The 16,403-nt window shown below is 52.8% G+C and overlaps 6 protein-coding genes across 6 annotated transcripts; 2 read left to right on the plus strand and 4 right to left on the minus strand.

Moving 5' to 3' along the window:
- Window positions 1–403: 403 nt before the first annotated feature.
- N7498_003117 (presequence translocated-associated motor subunit PAM17) lies at window positions 404–1,241 on the plus strand (the record flags this gene model as incomplete). The annotated part of the gene is made up of 2 exons (XM_058450179.1): window positions 404–1,000; window positions 1,065–1,241. The coding sequence occupies 2 exons, from the start codon at window positions 404–406 to the stop codon at window positions 1,239–1,241; spliced, it is 774 nt and encodes a 257-aa protein (XP_058309641.1).
- A 272-nt stretch (window positions 1,242–1,513) lies between these two features.
- Window positions 1,514–2,622, minus strand: N7498_003118 (enoyl-CoA hydratase/isomerase family protein; the record flags this gene model as incomplete). Its single annotated transcript, XM_058450180.1, has 4 exons — window positions 1,514–1,664; window positions 1,714–2,070; window positions 2,123–2,233; window positions 2,300–2,622. The coding sequence occupies 4 exons, from the start codon at window positions 2,620–2,622 to the stop codon at window positions 1,514–1,516; spliced, it is 942 nt and encodes a 313-aa protein (XP_058309642.1).
- A 2,280-nt stretch (window positions 2,623–4,902) lies between these two features.
- On the plus strand, window positions 4,903–5,431 carry N7498_003119 (DUF3602 domain-containing protein; the record flags this gene model as incomplete). The annotated part of the gene is made up of 3 exons (XM_058450181.1): window positions 4,903–4,942; window positions 5,001–5,210; window positions 5,271–5,431. The coding sequence occupies 3 exons, from the start codon at window positions 4,903–4,905 to the stop codon at window positions 5,429–5,431; spliced, it is 411 nt and encodes a 136-aa protein (XP_058309643.1).
- Window positions 5,432–6,121: 690 nt separating this feature from the next.
- On the minus strand, window positions 6,122–7,138 carry N7498_003120 (uncharacterized protein; the record flags this gene model as incomplete). The annotated part of the gene is made up of 1 exon (XM_058450182.1): window positions 6,122–7,138. One exon carries the CDS (start codon window positions 7,136–7,138, stop codon window positions 6,122–6,124), a length of 1,017 nt encoding a protein of 338 aa, XP_058309644.1.
- A 2,337-nt stretch (window positions 7,139–9,475) lies between these two features.
- Window positions 9,476–9,850, minus strand: N7498_003121 (uncharacterized protein; the record flags this gene model as incomplete). The annotated part of the gene is made up of 1 exon (XM_058450183.1): window positions 9,476–9,850. One exon carries the CDS (start codon window positions 9,848–9,850, stop codon window positions 9,476–9,478), a length of 375 nt encoding a protein of 124 aa, XP_058309645.1.
- Window positions 9,851–11,266: 1,416 nt separating this feature from the next.
- N7498_003122 (glutaminase family protein) lies at window positions 11,267–13,379 on the minus strand (the record flags this gene model as incomplete). Its single annotated transcript, XM_058450184.1, has 2 exons — window positions 11,267–13,179; window positions 13,250–13,379. 2 exons carry the CDS (start codon window positions 13,377–13,379, stop codon window positions 11,267–11,269), a joined length of 2,043 nt encoding a protein of 680 aa, XP_058309646.1.
- Between the last annotated feature and the right edge of the window lie 3,024 nt (window positions 13,380–16,403).

Here is a 16,403-nt window from a genome sequence, read left to right on the forward strand (position 1 = left end):
TATTCAGATCATAACTATCTGAATAGCTGAGCATATGTCTACTTACCTGAGTACCTTTATACATAGATGTGATTGCAGCGGATTTGATGGACGGTCATTTTCCTTGCATTAACTGGTTTGAGCGATTTCATGGCACTTGCTATGCATTTCGGGAGCTTCTCGGAAAGAATACACTTTTCAAGATATTTTTTACATAAACCCATCCATCCACTTTGCTAGTTATCTTCTGTACCAACAAAACTACTTGTCGATTCGAGAAGTCCAAAGCTATATCGTTTTGTTTTCAACTACTGAGACTCCAATTTGCAACCTCGAGCAAAGCTTCACGTCTTCACTAGAGGAGGCAGGCTCGGACCACAGCGTTGATTAGTAATCAGCATCTCCACCGCGCTCGCGGAAAGCAATGCAATCTCAATCTCTGGTCCGACACTTCTCCGCATACAGCTTCCTATCGCCATTTCCTTCCAGCATGTCCGTTCGTTCAGTCTTCGGGGCTCGTGCCCCCGCTATGATCAACTCTCTCGCCTCTCCCTCGCCGCTCCGCCAATCCGCCCCGCAGATAGCATCCAAGTTTACCCGCCTCCACTCGACGGCCATCCGTCCATCGCAATGCGCAGCTCCCAAGGTGGTCTTCCGACATGTCCGAACTCCTCAGGCTTCCACCAACCGCCAGGCTGTTCGTACACAATCGACCTCCGCGTCTGGAAAGGATGAGGTCAAGTTGGACTGGAACTCCTTCTTCAAGCTCCGCGCCTCTCGCCGTCGCTACTCTCTGGCATCCTCTATTGGTACCTGCCTTGTGTCGACGACAATCGGTGTGCAGCTCCTTACTTCGCAGGATTTGGAGTCTCTCGGTGCTCAGGTGATGGGCCTTGACCCCTTCGTGGTTCTCGGCCTGGCAACCGCAGCCTGCGGTGCTGTGGGTTGGCTGGCCGGCCCGGTTGTCGGCGAGGGTGTTTGGGGTCTGGTTTACCGACGATTTAAGCCATCCGTTGCAACAGTAAGCTCGAATTTTACAAACCTGGACCGGTGACGAGCACCTCTAACATATCATTTTTCCGCAGAAAGAGAAGGAATTCTTCGATCGGATTCGACGATTCCGCGTGGACCCCTCGACCAACTCGATTGCAAACCCGGTTCCCGACTACTACGGCGAGAAGATTGGCAGTGTGCAGGGGTACCGACAGTGGCTCAAGGACCAGCGCGCATACAACCGAAAGCGCCGCAACTTCATTGCTTAATTTCTCTTTTGTCTGAGGCACAGCCTTTTTCTCCTTGTTCGTGTGCATACGATTGACCCTGTCTGCCAAACCCGCGCCTTCAGGACCATGCAGGTCAATTTCTTTCTGGACTGGTGTTTTACTTCTCGATCTCATTAGCGGTCCGGGCGAGCTGGGGTATTTTATATGTATTTAAAAATGTTCTTCAATAGCGCCAAGCTACAGTTTATCTTGGACTTGGTTGTAGCAATTGCGCATGTATAATATGTAGAATTGGATGGACCCTTCCATTGCTACAGTTTAGCAGGAGTTTTCGCCTTGGGATTACGGCCAGTGTCAACCTCGGTCCACCAGGGTACGTTGAGCGGGGGGTTATCGTCAAGATTAGCACGGAAGTTGGGCTTGCGCTTCTCGAAGAACGCCTGGACGCCTTCCTTTTGGTCCCTTTCCCACGGTCAGCATCGAGTCTACTGTATGAAGGAATACCACGTACTGTGCTCCAAACATCTGGCAAATAACATTCGACTCCAGCAGATGCGCCTCTTCCACGGTGCCAGGGTTACGCCACATAAGGGCTCGGTTGAGATATTGAGAGGTAGGGCTCACGTTCTCGGCAATCTCCGTGGCCAGTTCAAGGGCACGAGGGAGAACACGAGACGGGTCGGGCAGGATCTCGTTGAACAAGTCACCGAAGTGCTTGGAGGTAGGTGGGAATACGCCACCCGTACTGACGAGATAACTGGCATTGGAGAAGCCGATAAGACGTGGTAGGAAATATGACGAGCAGGATTCCATGACAATCCCACGCCGTCCGAAGACGAAGCCATATTTACCCTTTTCGTAGGCGACCCTTGAAGAGATCAGTTTGGGGGGTTCGGCGGATCGGAAGCTCAAGAACGTACCGAATAACGGCCGGTAGAGTCATAGTCATCCCAACTCCAACTGCCGAGCCCTGCATGGCTGCGATGGTCGGTTTACGGCAGCGGTGGATGGCGAGCACGACGCGTCCGCCCCTAGTAACATTAGCAAAACAAATCAACAAATGAGCAGGTCATCCAGGATCCAGCAAATAACCCTACCCATCACGGTGGTCCGCCGGTCTCTCTGGATTGCTACGGAATCCGATATCCAGGTCTGCACCTGCACAGAAGATCTTCCCCGCACCGGTCAGGACGACGACCTTGACGCGTTCGTCGACATCGAACATGGGGAAGAACTTTTCAAAGTCTTGGACCATTTGTGATGTGAACGCATTGTTTTTAGCTGGTCTATTCAGCGTCACGACGATCACAGGCGTTACTGTCGGGGAACTAGCCGGGTGATGGGACACCGCGACCTGGCCGGTCGTAGGGACCTTTTCGTAGGAGGAGGGTAGGTCTATGGCACCTGGATCAAAAATCATGTTGGATGAGAGGTTAATTCAAGGAAGACAAATGAAAAATGAAAGGCGAACATGTTACAATGGAATTCGGCTGGAGCGTCGACCTCGGTTCGGCTGTGGGGAAAGCTGGGGCCCCCGCACTTGGTCTTTTGTATAGTTTGACATGCTCCCGGTTTGATTGCCATGCCAGATCCCCTACCGACATCTCGGTATACACGTCTATTTTTCGCCGATCACATCTACAGACACCGAGGTGCATGATCATTCACTTGAACAGATTTGGAGGAAGGGATATTTGGACAAGTATGCAAATATGATAGGGCTCAGAGCATGTCATCAATATGTTGCTGCGGTGGAGATCACCGTGTGTAAATTTGATGGCACTATCATCAGGCAGATCTTGGCGGAACGGTTCGATTGGGACAGAATACGGATCGGGCATTGGTTTTCGATGTAGGAAAGTGAACCAGTCATGAAACTTCTGAACAGTTTTGAACGGCCCTGCTTCGGACATGGACCCGACGTGGAATGCCCTATCGTAGAAAGAAGCTCGCACAATGTTACCTGTACGCGGACAAGGAGTTAGACAATGAAATTCGGGAAATGCAAAGGCTTCTGAGAAAACCCTACCTATGAATGGATCTGCTGGCTTTTGTTCGAGTTCGCGAAGGTTGTTGAAGATTGTCCGAAGCTCATGACAAACCGAAACGCGATCATCAGGTTTCAGCATATCCCAAACTTGCTCCAGAGTTTGTGCATGCAAATACTCCATATAAATGAATGTTTCATCGCCATCTTGTCGCCACCCGTATATCTCCGGTACTGGGACATAGTCTTTGAGGAGCTGGCCGATAGCATAGAGGGACTGGCCCTCTAAAAGTATCACACCACTTCCCCATTTGACAAACAGGCCTAGATCCTTGAATATCACAGGTGGTGGTCGGACGTGAGGGCCGATCATCGAGAAGGTTTTTCTATCGTCCGGACAAACCCCTGCGAGATGTTGGGCCTTGGCTTGTGCGCGGACTTCTTCCGGTGAAGGAAGGTTGGTGAACTTCTCGAAGAATTGAGAAGCCTTCGCGTCGAAATCGGGAGAATCTGGTACCATCAGAGGCGTTAATAATACACGTTCTTGTTTGATGGGTACCCCGCCTTTCGAATCGCGTGAGAGCATATTGATCAAAGGAAGACCGGAGAGATAAGGATGCTTGTTTAAATTGAAATTGTTGTTGGACCGGCAGTCGTTGGTGTTACTCGTTAGAATAAACCAGTGATAACAACGGCAAGCGGTGCATCGAGGATGTGGAGGGGAAGGAGTTTTGTGGTTTGAATCAAGTCGCGTTTACGTTTTGGTTTGCATTATTCGCATTGTCTGCAATTAATGGATGCCTATCCGTACCACTTTCACACGCAGGGTAGGTCTATGGCACCCGAGTCAAAGATCATGCTAGGTTAGGCGGTAATTCAATGAAGACTGTGGAAATTGAAGCTCGGCCTCGGTTCGGCTGTGGGGAAAGCTAGGGGCCTCTGCAGCCCCTTGCCTTTTGGGATCTGGGAAGGCCATAATTTGACATTCTCCCGTTTTGATTACTATATAACTATTTATTGTTGCACATTCCCACTCGCTGAACAGTCTCTCGCAGAGCATGTTCGGCAATGACGAAATTAACGAACATCATGCGATTGTATCTCTGTAAGTTAAATCTGTTTCCAATATTCAAAGTTATTGGACCTGGCATGAGATGGGTAAATTCATTCGTGCCCCACGCTGAATTTGTCATGCTTGGTTTTGAACATGTCGTTCGGCAAGCGTTGTTTTACTGCCAAATGATGGTTAACCTCATTCTGGATGGGAAAGCTTGAATGGTAGTTGATTGTATTTCTAACGAACTCCCTCCATTGAAACTTGCCGCTCTGAAATCTGATCAATTTCCTCGACATGTTGTGTTTATAGCAGTGGGGAGTCCCAAGTTGGCAGTCGGTACTGAATGGGAACTGCCGGATGCAGCTGCATGACCTCATCCGGAAGCTGCTTGGCGCGGAAAATATTTCAGGTCCGCCACTTTACGTCGTATCCAGAAATAAGGCAGGGTAAAAAAGGCAAAGTTCAGATTTCCCCTGATTATCACTTAGTTTGAGCAGTATACACCTACATTAGCTCGTATAGTTCGCATAGCTCACAAACCAAAGTCACCACAAGGCGGAACAGAATTTGCCGCCCGTCTTGGCCGAAAGTTCCTCGACTCCCACCATATTCTGTACTCGTGTTCTCAGTTTCGTCGAGCTTGACCAACACCAGTCATGTCTGGCCGAAATATCTCTTACGGCCGTGGAGGCGCCGGTAAGATCTTTATTGCCTTGAAAACGACCCCCCGTCGCAGATCCTGACCATCACACAGGCAATATCTCCATGTCCCGCCAGCAGTCCGCCACCACGCCCAGTGACCTCGTCACCCCGACAATCAAACAAGACTTCTATACCACCGGTCGTGGAGGCACAGGAAACATGGTTCACAACGACCCCGATCGACCGGAGATCGCGCGTGAAAGCCAGGACGTTGATTCCCCGCCATTGCGAGCGGAGCAATTCCCTCACCACACCGGAAGAGGTATGAATGAACCTGCAAGTGGGAAGGATAATAACGTGGAGCTGACAAGATGGTTCCCAGGCGGCGCTGCGAATGCCTACATCCCATCGTCGGAGGAAGAAGAGCGCGCTCGTCAGCAAGCTCACGCCCAGGAAGCCGAGCTTCTGCGAGTGCGCACCCAGTCCAAGGATCGCATCAGGGAGGCCGAGCACGAGCGACAGGAGCTGCGAAATCAGCAATAGACATTTCAATCCGAGCTCGATATGAACGATCACTCGGTCGGCGAATGGTTCGCGAACCTCTCCACATCATGTCCACCCTCACAATGAAAAGAAGCCAAGATCATCGAGACACAAGATGGCCAAAATCGAAACTGCGAGAAGTGCAGCTGCAATGCGGGGTTGAGGGCCGTCTTATCTGGTGCTGTTGCTTTTTTTTTTTTCACTATTCTTCTTATCTCTCCCGTTCTCCTATCTGCATGGCTGCAAGGGCCGCAGTACCTCATGCACCGGAAAATGGAAAGGCGCTCGGTGTCCGTTGGCTTCTGGGTTCTGGTTTATTCTTTGTTTTCTAGATTATTTTGATTGGCGCACAGCACTTCGGTGCAGAGGGAATGCCCCTCTCTTGATCAGTGGGATACTCTACTCTATCCTAATGACACAATTCATGACTCGTTATACACAATGGTCGCATCCACAATCCCTCCGATGCATATGCAAGGGCGTTATTCTAGCCGGTGTCAGCTTATGTTCGTGTTCCCCTAGAGAGGGTCGTGATTGGACTCTGCCCGTGCAAGATAGTTACTCGCTGCCATGGGAGACAGGTGTCACCCAACACGGGATAGTCTGCAAAGTATCGGCGGGGTCCTCGGCCCGTCTTTTTCTTTTCCTTTTTCAAGCGCGTGAGCTCTGCTCGACGCATCCTGGAGAATTTCACTCCTCGAGCGAAAAGTACCCACCGGTGGCATCGATGGGCCAGCTAATCAAATGGCGGAACTGCGGCTCGAGACAGGCATCGACTTCCCGAAGAATGCGGATGCCCCAATCACCCATCCACCAGGAATCTCGCAGGTGGTGCAGGATGACGGCGTAGTGGGCCAGAACGACCAGAGCAAACGGTTTTCGCTCGCGTACCAGGTCCTGATACCTAACAGGAATGCGGAAGGCCCAGCAAAAAGCAAAGTCCTTGGGCTCGCCGCCATTCATCAACCGCTCAAGTGAGCTGCGCAGATGCTCAATCGCCTGGCCGTACACCTCCTTCTCATGGGAGGGGTCTAATTGGGCCTCGCTCTCATTCTGCCGCCGAAGAGTCGAAACTACCAGGTGTGACATATCGGGCATGGTTGGCCGTGTTTGCTCGCGGTCGATGAGCGGGTATAGTTCGCCAGCTGCCACTCGGTCCATGGTCATCATCATGGCGCTAACCAGCCACCGCGTGAGTTCAAATACCTCGAGGAACTCGTCCAAGACGCCCGGTTGTTCCTCGGCCTCGTCCACATCGTCGTCGATCAGGCAATATGCATATGGAAAGACCAACAAAACACAGCAAAGAGCAAAGGTGGCATTACATTGCGCCGTAGTGGGATCCTGCACTCCGTCCAGCGAAATGCCCGCGAGAGCATGGCTTTGGTGCTCGCGCGCCAAGACCAGATAGCGCCATTTACGCCCCGGGCTCGTACTAGTCCCCGCTCTTTGGAGAGCCGACAGAGCCAGCAGCCCATGCCGCAGGTACGGGAACCGTAGCGATAATTGTGGAATGATCGTCTGCCACAACGACTCCGCTACATCGTCGCGGGCCATAGACCGGTACGTCGTTGTACACCAGTGCATCATCAACTCGAGGTCCTGCAGACCCAACGTTTCCTCCATTTTCGACGGCAGTGGGGTCACGGACGACGGTTCGGCATCGTCCTTATGGGGCTGGGCGGATCTAGGTACGAGGTCGGTCATGGTGGGCGGAAGAGACTCGGAGGAAAAGGAAGAGGCACTGGAGACAGATGAGGCCGAACGGGACTTATCCAGGCGCGTCAGGCGAGGGCGAGGCAGATATTGGCTGGTCATCTTGCGGTCCACGCAGTGCGGGCAGCTCGACCGGGAATACTATCGCGAGTCAGCGGGCAGGTACGAGAGAGGGGGAAAGACCACTGGATGCAGGAGCTCAGATGTTCCTCGGGTGGACCGAGAGGGGGGAACCGGAAGGGTAAAGAAACGAACCCGGCTTTCAGTCTGCAGTCTTCCGTGTCGGGGTCGCTTATTCTGCCAGGGCATCACCGTAGAGAGACGCTGAGGTCAGTCAGGGCTTTTGTTTTTTGGATCTCTCTGCGCGGATCTATAGAGAACCTTTGGGAAGAAGAGGATGTCAAACCCGAGAAAAACAAAAAACGACATTCCCAATCCACGGCCTTATAGTGGGCCCGAACAAGACTTGGACAAAAAATAGAGAAAAGCTGAGTTGGAGATGCAAAGTGGATCGGAAGGGACAGCACTGCGATGCCATGCGCAGATTCCCCGAATCGGTAAATGCAGCTCCGATACAGAGTGACATACACAATCGGCGTTCCCCCTTTCAGCGATCTTGCTCCGCACTAGTTCCGTGTCCCTTGCGATGGTACCGTATAGTCCCTAGCTAATCCGAACTATGGGTGCACCGGTCATCGCTCATCGAAGCAATTCCCAAGAACGTCCCATAACCATAACCATAACCACTCATCTCCTGATCGGCATCTTCTGTCATTGTCAAGATCAGGGTCGCAGGGCCTCCACCGAGGGACCCAAAAACCAGCCGTCTTTGCCGCTTCACGTTTAGCGCAGTGGAACACCCCGAGTCGATCACCGTCCGGCCAATCACTTCCCGCAATTCGCAGCTGGACGAGCCATGCGTTTTCCAAATCCGGTTAGACACCAAACTCGGCGTGCAGCGTGCGTCGTAGCCTCTGATCTATACACCGTCTCCTGAACCACTCGTATGATCGGCTTTATGCTACCTCGCGCCTACCCTCCGTCTAAACTTAGTTCTCGGCTTTCATGCTCCTAGTTACTTCTTAGTTCGGAGCCACATCATCGCCTCAAAGGGCCTTGCTTTTATCTAAGCGCCACTGGTCAGGGGTTTACGGAGTACCGGGCTTCATCACAGCCACGTCACGATGATCCTCAAGTCTTGGTCTTGCATAGGGAGCCGACGCATGACTCGTCGATCCGTTTAACGAGGCTTCAATCTAATACCCTAGCGTAGCCCCCGCGACTGCAATTACCAATTACCCATCACTGGCTGATCAGTGCTCAGTCCCGGAATTTCTGATTCATCGCATACTCAAGGGACACAAGTACTGTTACTGGATCGGGTATCGCACGAAACCAAGGAATGTACGCGGGACCGGGGGGGTCAGCCCGTTCGTTCTGGAAGCGTCCGTGCACCTTGTGGGTTTACTACTTTGGGAATATGCATACCTTGCCCCACAGGTTTTATAAAACCATCCGCTTTTCCGGTGGCCCATGCTCCTTGGACCGGTTGCAACCTTACTGATTATCAGCCAGCCCCAGCACTAGCTTCCCCGGAGGTTGGGTATACATATGCCGCATACGGCTATCCGTGAGACTGTCGGTTCGTTTCATCGCAATCGGAGGGGATAGCCACCCCCCCCCCCCCCCACCGCACACAAAAACGCCTCGGGGATTCTGTCTTCTTGCGTGACTTGTACGACGGTATTGCATAAATTTGGATTTCTAGTCGCTGCTATCCACAATGAAAATAAAATGAGAGGCCCAGGCGATCATCTATGGGCATCTATATCTTCAAAGGCACATTGACATACGGGACCAACGCCACCGTTCCGATCAGCCCGTGGTCACTTCGCGGGCGGAAGCGCCGTTGCCCCGATACCCGCCAGGAGAGCCTCCACTCCAACCCCGGCGGTTTCGATTCCGTCAGCCATGCTCCGAATATAATTCTACATCGTGCTTGGGACCACCACGGCCACCTGATTCGCTCCCCGCTGCAGCTATGGGCCCAGAGCTACCCGCGGGGCTGCGAAATCGAAAGCAGGCAGCCGCTTTCCGTTCACGAAGATCCGTACGGCGTGCTCGATAGTCGGCAGGAACAGATAAGCCCCGTCTGCGGATCCATGAGAAGGAAGCCAGTCCACCGTCGTGGTATAGTATCCCAGACCAGAAGCATTTCTCAGTGAACTGGGGCGAGCGACGTCGGTGGCTCCAAGAGCGACCCGTGTACCGTTCGAGAGGAGGAGAGACGGGCTCGATTTGTCCGAAATATGCAAGATCGCACTGGTATCATTTGCATAATCGTAGCCGAGAACGGTAGAAGGCAGCTGCGTGGCGTGCTCCGAGGGGCCGTTGCCACTGTCGGTGATGTCTATAGCCGCCGATATTACTGGCGAACTGTGGACTCTCCCATTCCGGGGCATTGACATAAGGGATATTGGCTTCCATATCCATGGGAAGATTGTAAGATACCTGAGCCGACATCTGGAGGTTCAGCTTTGAGTTGATCCAGCTAGTAAGCCCCTGCAGGTAGTTGCCATATCCTTCAACCAGCGCACCGCGAAAGTCGTTCACGTAACCGAGGCCCTGGTCGGGCGTGTCTAGAAGACACTGGATCTTGCCAGGCTGCGTGCTCTGAATGTTGATATTATTATCGTTGTACATGATGAGCGGTAGCACCGCCTTTAAATTGTATCCGAATTTGGACCCAATGGAAAGTCCACGGCTAGGCCGGCTTCTTTATGTGCTCGTAATGCCGTCAAGGACGGTTTTCTGAATGCCGGTGTCCCAAATCCATACTTGGACCAGTCGGAGCCATTGGGGGCCGGGCTCAATTGACCACCATAGATGTAAAACGGAAGAAACTCGACACCACCGGCATCAATCTCTCCAGCAGACTTGATATTATCCTGAAAAGTCTTGGCATAGACATTGGCATCAGGAAGCCAGTATCGAAACCGGGGACGAAGGCGCGCTGCAGGATTCTCAAAGGACCCCCTGTGTACTTGTGCTGATGTCTGATCATCTATGTCTGCGAGCACGGGCGGCAGAAGCAGACACGGGCTCAGAAGATGTACCAATGGCTTCCACATAGCGAAATTGACCAACACTACTCACAATCTACACTCACTAGAACACACCTTTATAGCGAGGGGCTCAAAAAACCCGACAACCAACGAGTTCCGCACTCTCGGGCTGGTTCATCCCGACGTTGTGATCAGCACCAATTAAGGATCTTCCGAGATACCGGTGGATCTCTTGACTCGCCCATAATATCATCATCGATGGGTAGGTGGTTACTCAATGATCAAAATATCAGTGACCGCTCAACCGAGAGCATGTTTGCGATTCTTCACTCCGCGGGGAACCTGGCCTAGCGCCGAGACTAACATCCCTGTTCGTCTTCGTCCAGGTCTCCGCCGCACACATCTTCCGCCAGCTTCTTGGTCCAACAATCGCATCGTGCTGCTTTTGCGCGGTTGATCGTATCCGTATTCGCGGATGTGGGATGCGGTAGTTGACATTCAGGGAGTGCTCTACGAGCTTTGCGACTGGTGCCACCATCTCTATTCCCCTTTTTCTTAAGGGCTCGTTATTCTCTCGCGTATGTCAACGTTGTTCTTAGAGTGCCATGTGATCGTAAGTGGACCAGGTCTACTGCTTCGCTAATTCTAGAACAAATGAAAGCTCGGATTAAGACTTGCAGGCCCTCGGGCGCTTCCAGTTATAAGAGCTATCTTTCAAAGTCGGTACAGCTGTACATAGACGCCCCTGGTTCCTTGATCATCTCCATTAACCCCCAACTCAATATGGACATATTCCCCTGCACCGGCTGAGGGCTGGACAATATCCCGAGGACGAAGGGGAAGGGAAAGAAGGAAGATAAGGACAATGCAATTTAATAAATATGAATATGGACTGGAGTTGATCAAGGTAGGACAGAAATATGCAATGCAACTCGGGTCAAAACCGAGATGTTCCAATGACAAGTTCCAATGGGTATCCAAGATGCAAAGATGGCTAGTGTATATCGTAGCATCTCAAAATATCAAACGAGGAATTAAAAATTATGCAAATATTTCAAGACCAAATATTAGCCCCCGACAAAGCAGCAAGAGCGAAGTGACTGCCCAGCGTGGGCCGCGCGCGGAACGAATACGACTCTCCGGCGGAGTACGATCCGCTCGCGTCAACCCAGTATCGGTCAGAGAAGGGGGCAGTGTTCAAGCCGTTGGCCATATACGCGTGCAAATCACTGATGAACATCTCTCGAGCATCGCCACTGACTGTAGCTGCTACAAAAGCCTGCCAATTTGTCTGGCCCCAGCCGAGGGTCCCATCTAAGGGGACGCCGGCTGTGCCGCGGACGGTTGGATAGAACTTGGCAGTCGCGTTGTAAGCTTCATCGGGGAAGGCGTTCAGGCAGAACAAGAGGTCTGGGTAGTGGTTGTAGACCAGGAACCAGGGGGTGATCCCGTACTGGATCAGGAAGTGGGTACCATCGGCATCGGTTCCGAGGTGGTCCGTCCAGATCTTATCACCCCACTCTTTGCCCACCGTGGTGTAGCTCATGTCGCCTGTGAGAGCACCATAGGTGGCCAAGCCGACAGCAGCCTTGACCGCCAGGTTGGTCTGGTTGGCGAGAGCGCCCAGAGCATCGTTGAGGGACAGCTGCGAAGCAGGATACAGACCGTTTTCCTGCAGGTAGTCGGCGTACTTCTTGAGCTGGGCGGAGTATGTGGTCGCGAAGTCTCTGTTACCCGTGGCTTTCTGATAAGCGTAGGCAAGGAAGATCACGTTGCCGCTCTCTTCAATCGGCATTTCCTCGCCATCGGCCGGATGCCCGGTCGCGTTCGGGTAGTTTGCTCCGATCTCATGCACCGCATAGTCCTTGGTATAGGCATCGGAACCCATGTAGTCGAAGACGGGAGAGAGGAGCAATTTGAGGTAGTCGGGACTCAGGATGTAAAATATGGGGAAGGTGGCGTAGATGACATCGACAGTGTTGATGTTGCCATCGCTGGAGATTTCCTTGATAAAGGCACGCGTGTCGCTAGTATCCAAGGAGTCGTCGGGGATGGTAATTTCGGTTCCACCGTAGGTCTGGCGCACCGAGAGAGCCAAGATGTCCGAGTAGTTGGATCCGTAACTGGAAGTACCGATGGACTGAATTAGATCATCCAGCTTGGTGGACTCGGAGTTGGCGGCCTCATAGTCATTGAGGAAGTGCGCAACGGCAGCCGGGGTCTCCTTGTATGCTGAACGATAGTAACCCGTTTGAGCCGCGCCCAGAAAGTCAATCGACTGCTCTCGCACGTGACCGATGGCAAAAGTCACGGCGGTCTCGTCGGCAGTGGTCCCCAGATCATGAGCGAATGCCACGGCACCGTTCGAAGTCCAGTCGGCATGGTCACCACTGAGAGTGCCGTTGTTGACAAAACGGTTGCGCAGGGTGGAGATCGGCCCGGACTGAGTGGACAGCGAAGTGCCAGCCGTGGCGTAGACGGCGCTGCCCCACAGAGCTTGGCCGTCGCTGTTCTGCGAATACGTCGCCGCTCCGACTGTTTGGATCTGGAACACGCTCGTCGATCCGCTGGTGGTGTAGCTCCAGCTCGAGTCGCTGGTCTGACCCGTCCACGTCGAGTCAATGTCCGAATAAATCTGGACAGAGCTTGAATCGCCTGCAGCGAGGGTCACCGTGAGGTATGAAAACGGCAGCGACTGGCGGATATAGTTCTTGGGTGATACCGGGGAGAAGAAGTCGAGCGTGAATTGTCGCGAGCCGGCAGTTACGACGAAGGTCGAATGTGTTGAGGTGTAGCTGGCTTCGGTCACGGTGGCCGATTTGGTTCCGACAGGGGGACTGGTAACGCCGAACAGATTGTACGTGGTGCCATCGACGCGTGCAATGACCGACCAGGTCAGATCGTTGCCCGCCCAAAACTGCGCATTGCTATTGGGAAGTGATGCGACATCACTGCCGGGGATCCATGCTGTCGATCAGTTAGCGAAAAAAAAAAAAAAAAAAAAACCTCCCTCGGTCCACTTTGTTGATCAACACACCTGACAGATACGGACTCCGCACGGCCAATGGATACGACGGAGGCTTTACGGGAGAATAGGTGACAGCAGTACCGGTCGACACCAAGCAAGATGCCACCAGAACGACGACCCCCAAGGCACGAGAAAACATGATGCCAAACGGTCAAAGTCGAGAAATGGCCCAGGTATGTAGATCTGGACCGCGAGATGCGAATCCAGGGGGTATATAAAGAGATCCGACGCCCCTTTCAAGGCAGAATGCCATCCCGGGAAACAAGGGGAGATTCGGGCCTACAAATACTTTCTTAAGTTCTAGTTCTAGTTCTAGTCTCTTTCCCCTCCACGCGAGATGCATCTCTCGCATGTGTCCGGATGCCGATCCAACCCCTTCTCCAAATCACAACATGTCAAGTGCTCCTTGTGCGAGAGCCCTAATGCACATCAGCGGGACATCCTGCCCATAGTCGGAGGGGGTGGATGTCAGTTGATGCGCAAAGACGGAGAAAAATAGCCCATTATACTTCACTCGGTCACAAAGCTAAGCAACCTTAAGCACGCCTTCCGGCGGGCTCATGATGCGCTGCGACCACCACAACATCGTACTCTCTTAGTCCTCATCCCAGTCCAATCGCATGTCCCATAGGATAGGCGAGAGCCGAGCGGAGGAAAACTCGCAAACGGGCGGTCGGATGGTGTTATGATCATTCACATGGATTAGCATCTGACGTGGGGCTCGGGCATCGCTTTCCAGGCAATCGTCGCAAACTCCGCACTCGGTGCTTTTGGGCCTCGAATTTGGAGAGTTGCCAAGGTGAAAACTACAGTCGGACAGGGGTGTTTGGCTTCGACCCAGACATCGCCAAGTCGCAAACGCAGGCCGCTGGGCTTGGAATACTACATAGTACATGATAGATCAACCGATCAATCCCTGCCTAGGGCGGAGATAGCCCGCAAAGATCGTACTCGCACTCGCAGACAGAATGAGACACCCCCGGACGGAGACCAAGAAGCCAGCAAGGGGATAAATGAATAGTGCGATGCAACAAAGTGGATGCATCACGGTCTGGACTTCCCCAACATTCTTCCCTTCATTCCATTCGGACTAATAATTCGGGTCTTATGGGCTTCGGGCTTTTGGATTTGGGCTCAGGATTGGACTCCTTTTTCAGGCCTGGTACGTTTCTCAAAAAGCGATCCATGGAGCCCCATCACACACTATCGCAGCCCATCTCCGCCCATTTTAGTGTATCTCGGCCCACTGCGGGGTATGACTACCGAACATCCGATCTTCATGTCTGGAGCCAATCACTCTTCCTCTGCATCAGCATCCCCGGAGCACGCACGGCCAGTGCACGATATCGCGGTGAATTCTGAGGTCATCCGGAATCATTTTAAGAGGCCTGCGCTGGTATTTGGGGGGTTCGGGACATCGACGGCCATGTGTCCCGTCTTCTGACTGCCGCATGACCGGGGTGAAGCGACTGGGGTTGCAGTCCATGGCATCGGTGACTGGGATGGTGTGAGACTCAACGAAGCTGGCCGAGCCGCTTTCTCATATCGTCCCCCGCCCTTGTTCGCCCGTCCCGGCCGTGGGCTTCTAGGTGTACCCCTTTCTCACGTTCACGACAATGACCCATCAACATATCGATTCCTACGAAGTTGCAACGAGCAGAAATATCTCGTGCAGCTTGATCTTGTCGCAGCTTCAAAGCTTGCATGATAATCAGGGGCACGCAGATCTGCTGACGACTGCTGACGACGACTTTGTCAGCGCTCACCACTCACCGTTCTCGACGCACACCACTCCCCGGGAGTTACCATGAGGACGGGTTCGTTGCACATGGATATCCAGGAGATGCTGCAAGGGGCCGAGCCGGACAGCTCGTTCCCCCTGGATCCCAGGAACTGTAAAATCTCGGGTTGCCGAGTGGGTGCCGATAAATTTGGGTGTTGGATCCTTCGCAGGTATGGAGATTTTGTGACCCTGGGATCGCAGTGCGACCCTTTGGGCCACACCGGAAAGTCTCCGGTGACTGCGAGAAGCAGTCACGTCTGATCAGACCATGCGCAGAAATCAAGGCAGCTGACCGAGATGTGGCTTTCGATTCAGGCGGAGACCTGACTCTTGAACCTGAAGAGTCCAAGGGGCTCATCCCTGGCCCCAAGTTCTTGTTCCTGACATGATGATTCCATGTGGCAGTATTCAGGCTGGTTCGTAGGGGCAGGTTACAGCAGCCACTTAAGTAAGGGCTTGATAAGGGCTTATTTAGAGGGGTGATCTTTCATCACTATAGGGATCAGACTCAGGTTGGAAACCCCGAGTTTCGCAACTAACTTCGATGTGCAGAAATGCGGCTTTCTGGCAGAATACAGGCTTTATTCGGTCATGGTGCATCCTATTGAGCCTGACATCTGAGGCTTAGAACAGTCACGAGAGTGGTTTGGGGGCCCCGAGCAGAATCATCCTGTATGTGGCCTGGTCCGATGCATACCCAATATCAAATCATGTTCGCGAGCACTCTAGGCTCACAGTTGCTCCCAAAAACTTCCTTCTGTACTGCCGTAAAAGTACACCATGATGCGGCTCTAAATGGGACAGCGTGACTGAATAACCCCAACCCCGGCCGAACCAAACCTAGTAAAAGTTGTACCCAATGCTCGAGTCCATGCAGTATGACATGACTTGCATCCAACCTTCAGACCCAATGAGTGTCGGAAGTATCACTGTATACTCCACCCCGATCGGTGGTAGATATGAGTTCCTGAGCCCATCCACGGACTCGGTCTCCGAACCGTAGCCATCACAGGGACGTACCACTCGGAGGCTTGGCGAGGTTCGCGAGATCGTGATAAAACATGGGTCGGCGCAATGTGGCTCGGGCCCGCGTCAGCCTCGATGCTTGGAATGCTGGACGGAACCTGTTCCTTGTTTCAGATTGTATACATCTCTTCATCTCTTGGCCTCTCCCTCTATCCATCATCTTTTCTATACCTCGCTGACGGTCCCTAGCCCCCGGCCCCTCGGGACCACTGTAGAGGCCGAAATAGCAGCTCGCTCTCGGCCGCGGAAGCACCCGAGGCTCAGCCGATACGAGATGGTCATTGGAACGGAGGATGATGACTGGACGCCATGTCCACTGAGTAATTAACCCGATCCGGTGGAAGACCGTACAAA

Source organism: Penicillium cinerascens (assembly GCF_028974065.1).
Source record: "Penicillium cinerascens strain IBT 15544 chromosome Unknown contig_24_segment0_segment0, whole genome shotgun sequence".
NCBI lineage: Eukaryota > Fungi > Ascomycota > Eurotiomycetes > Eurotiales > Aspergillaceae > Penicillium > Penicillium cinerascens.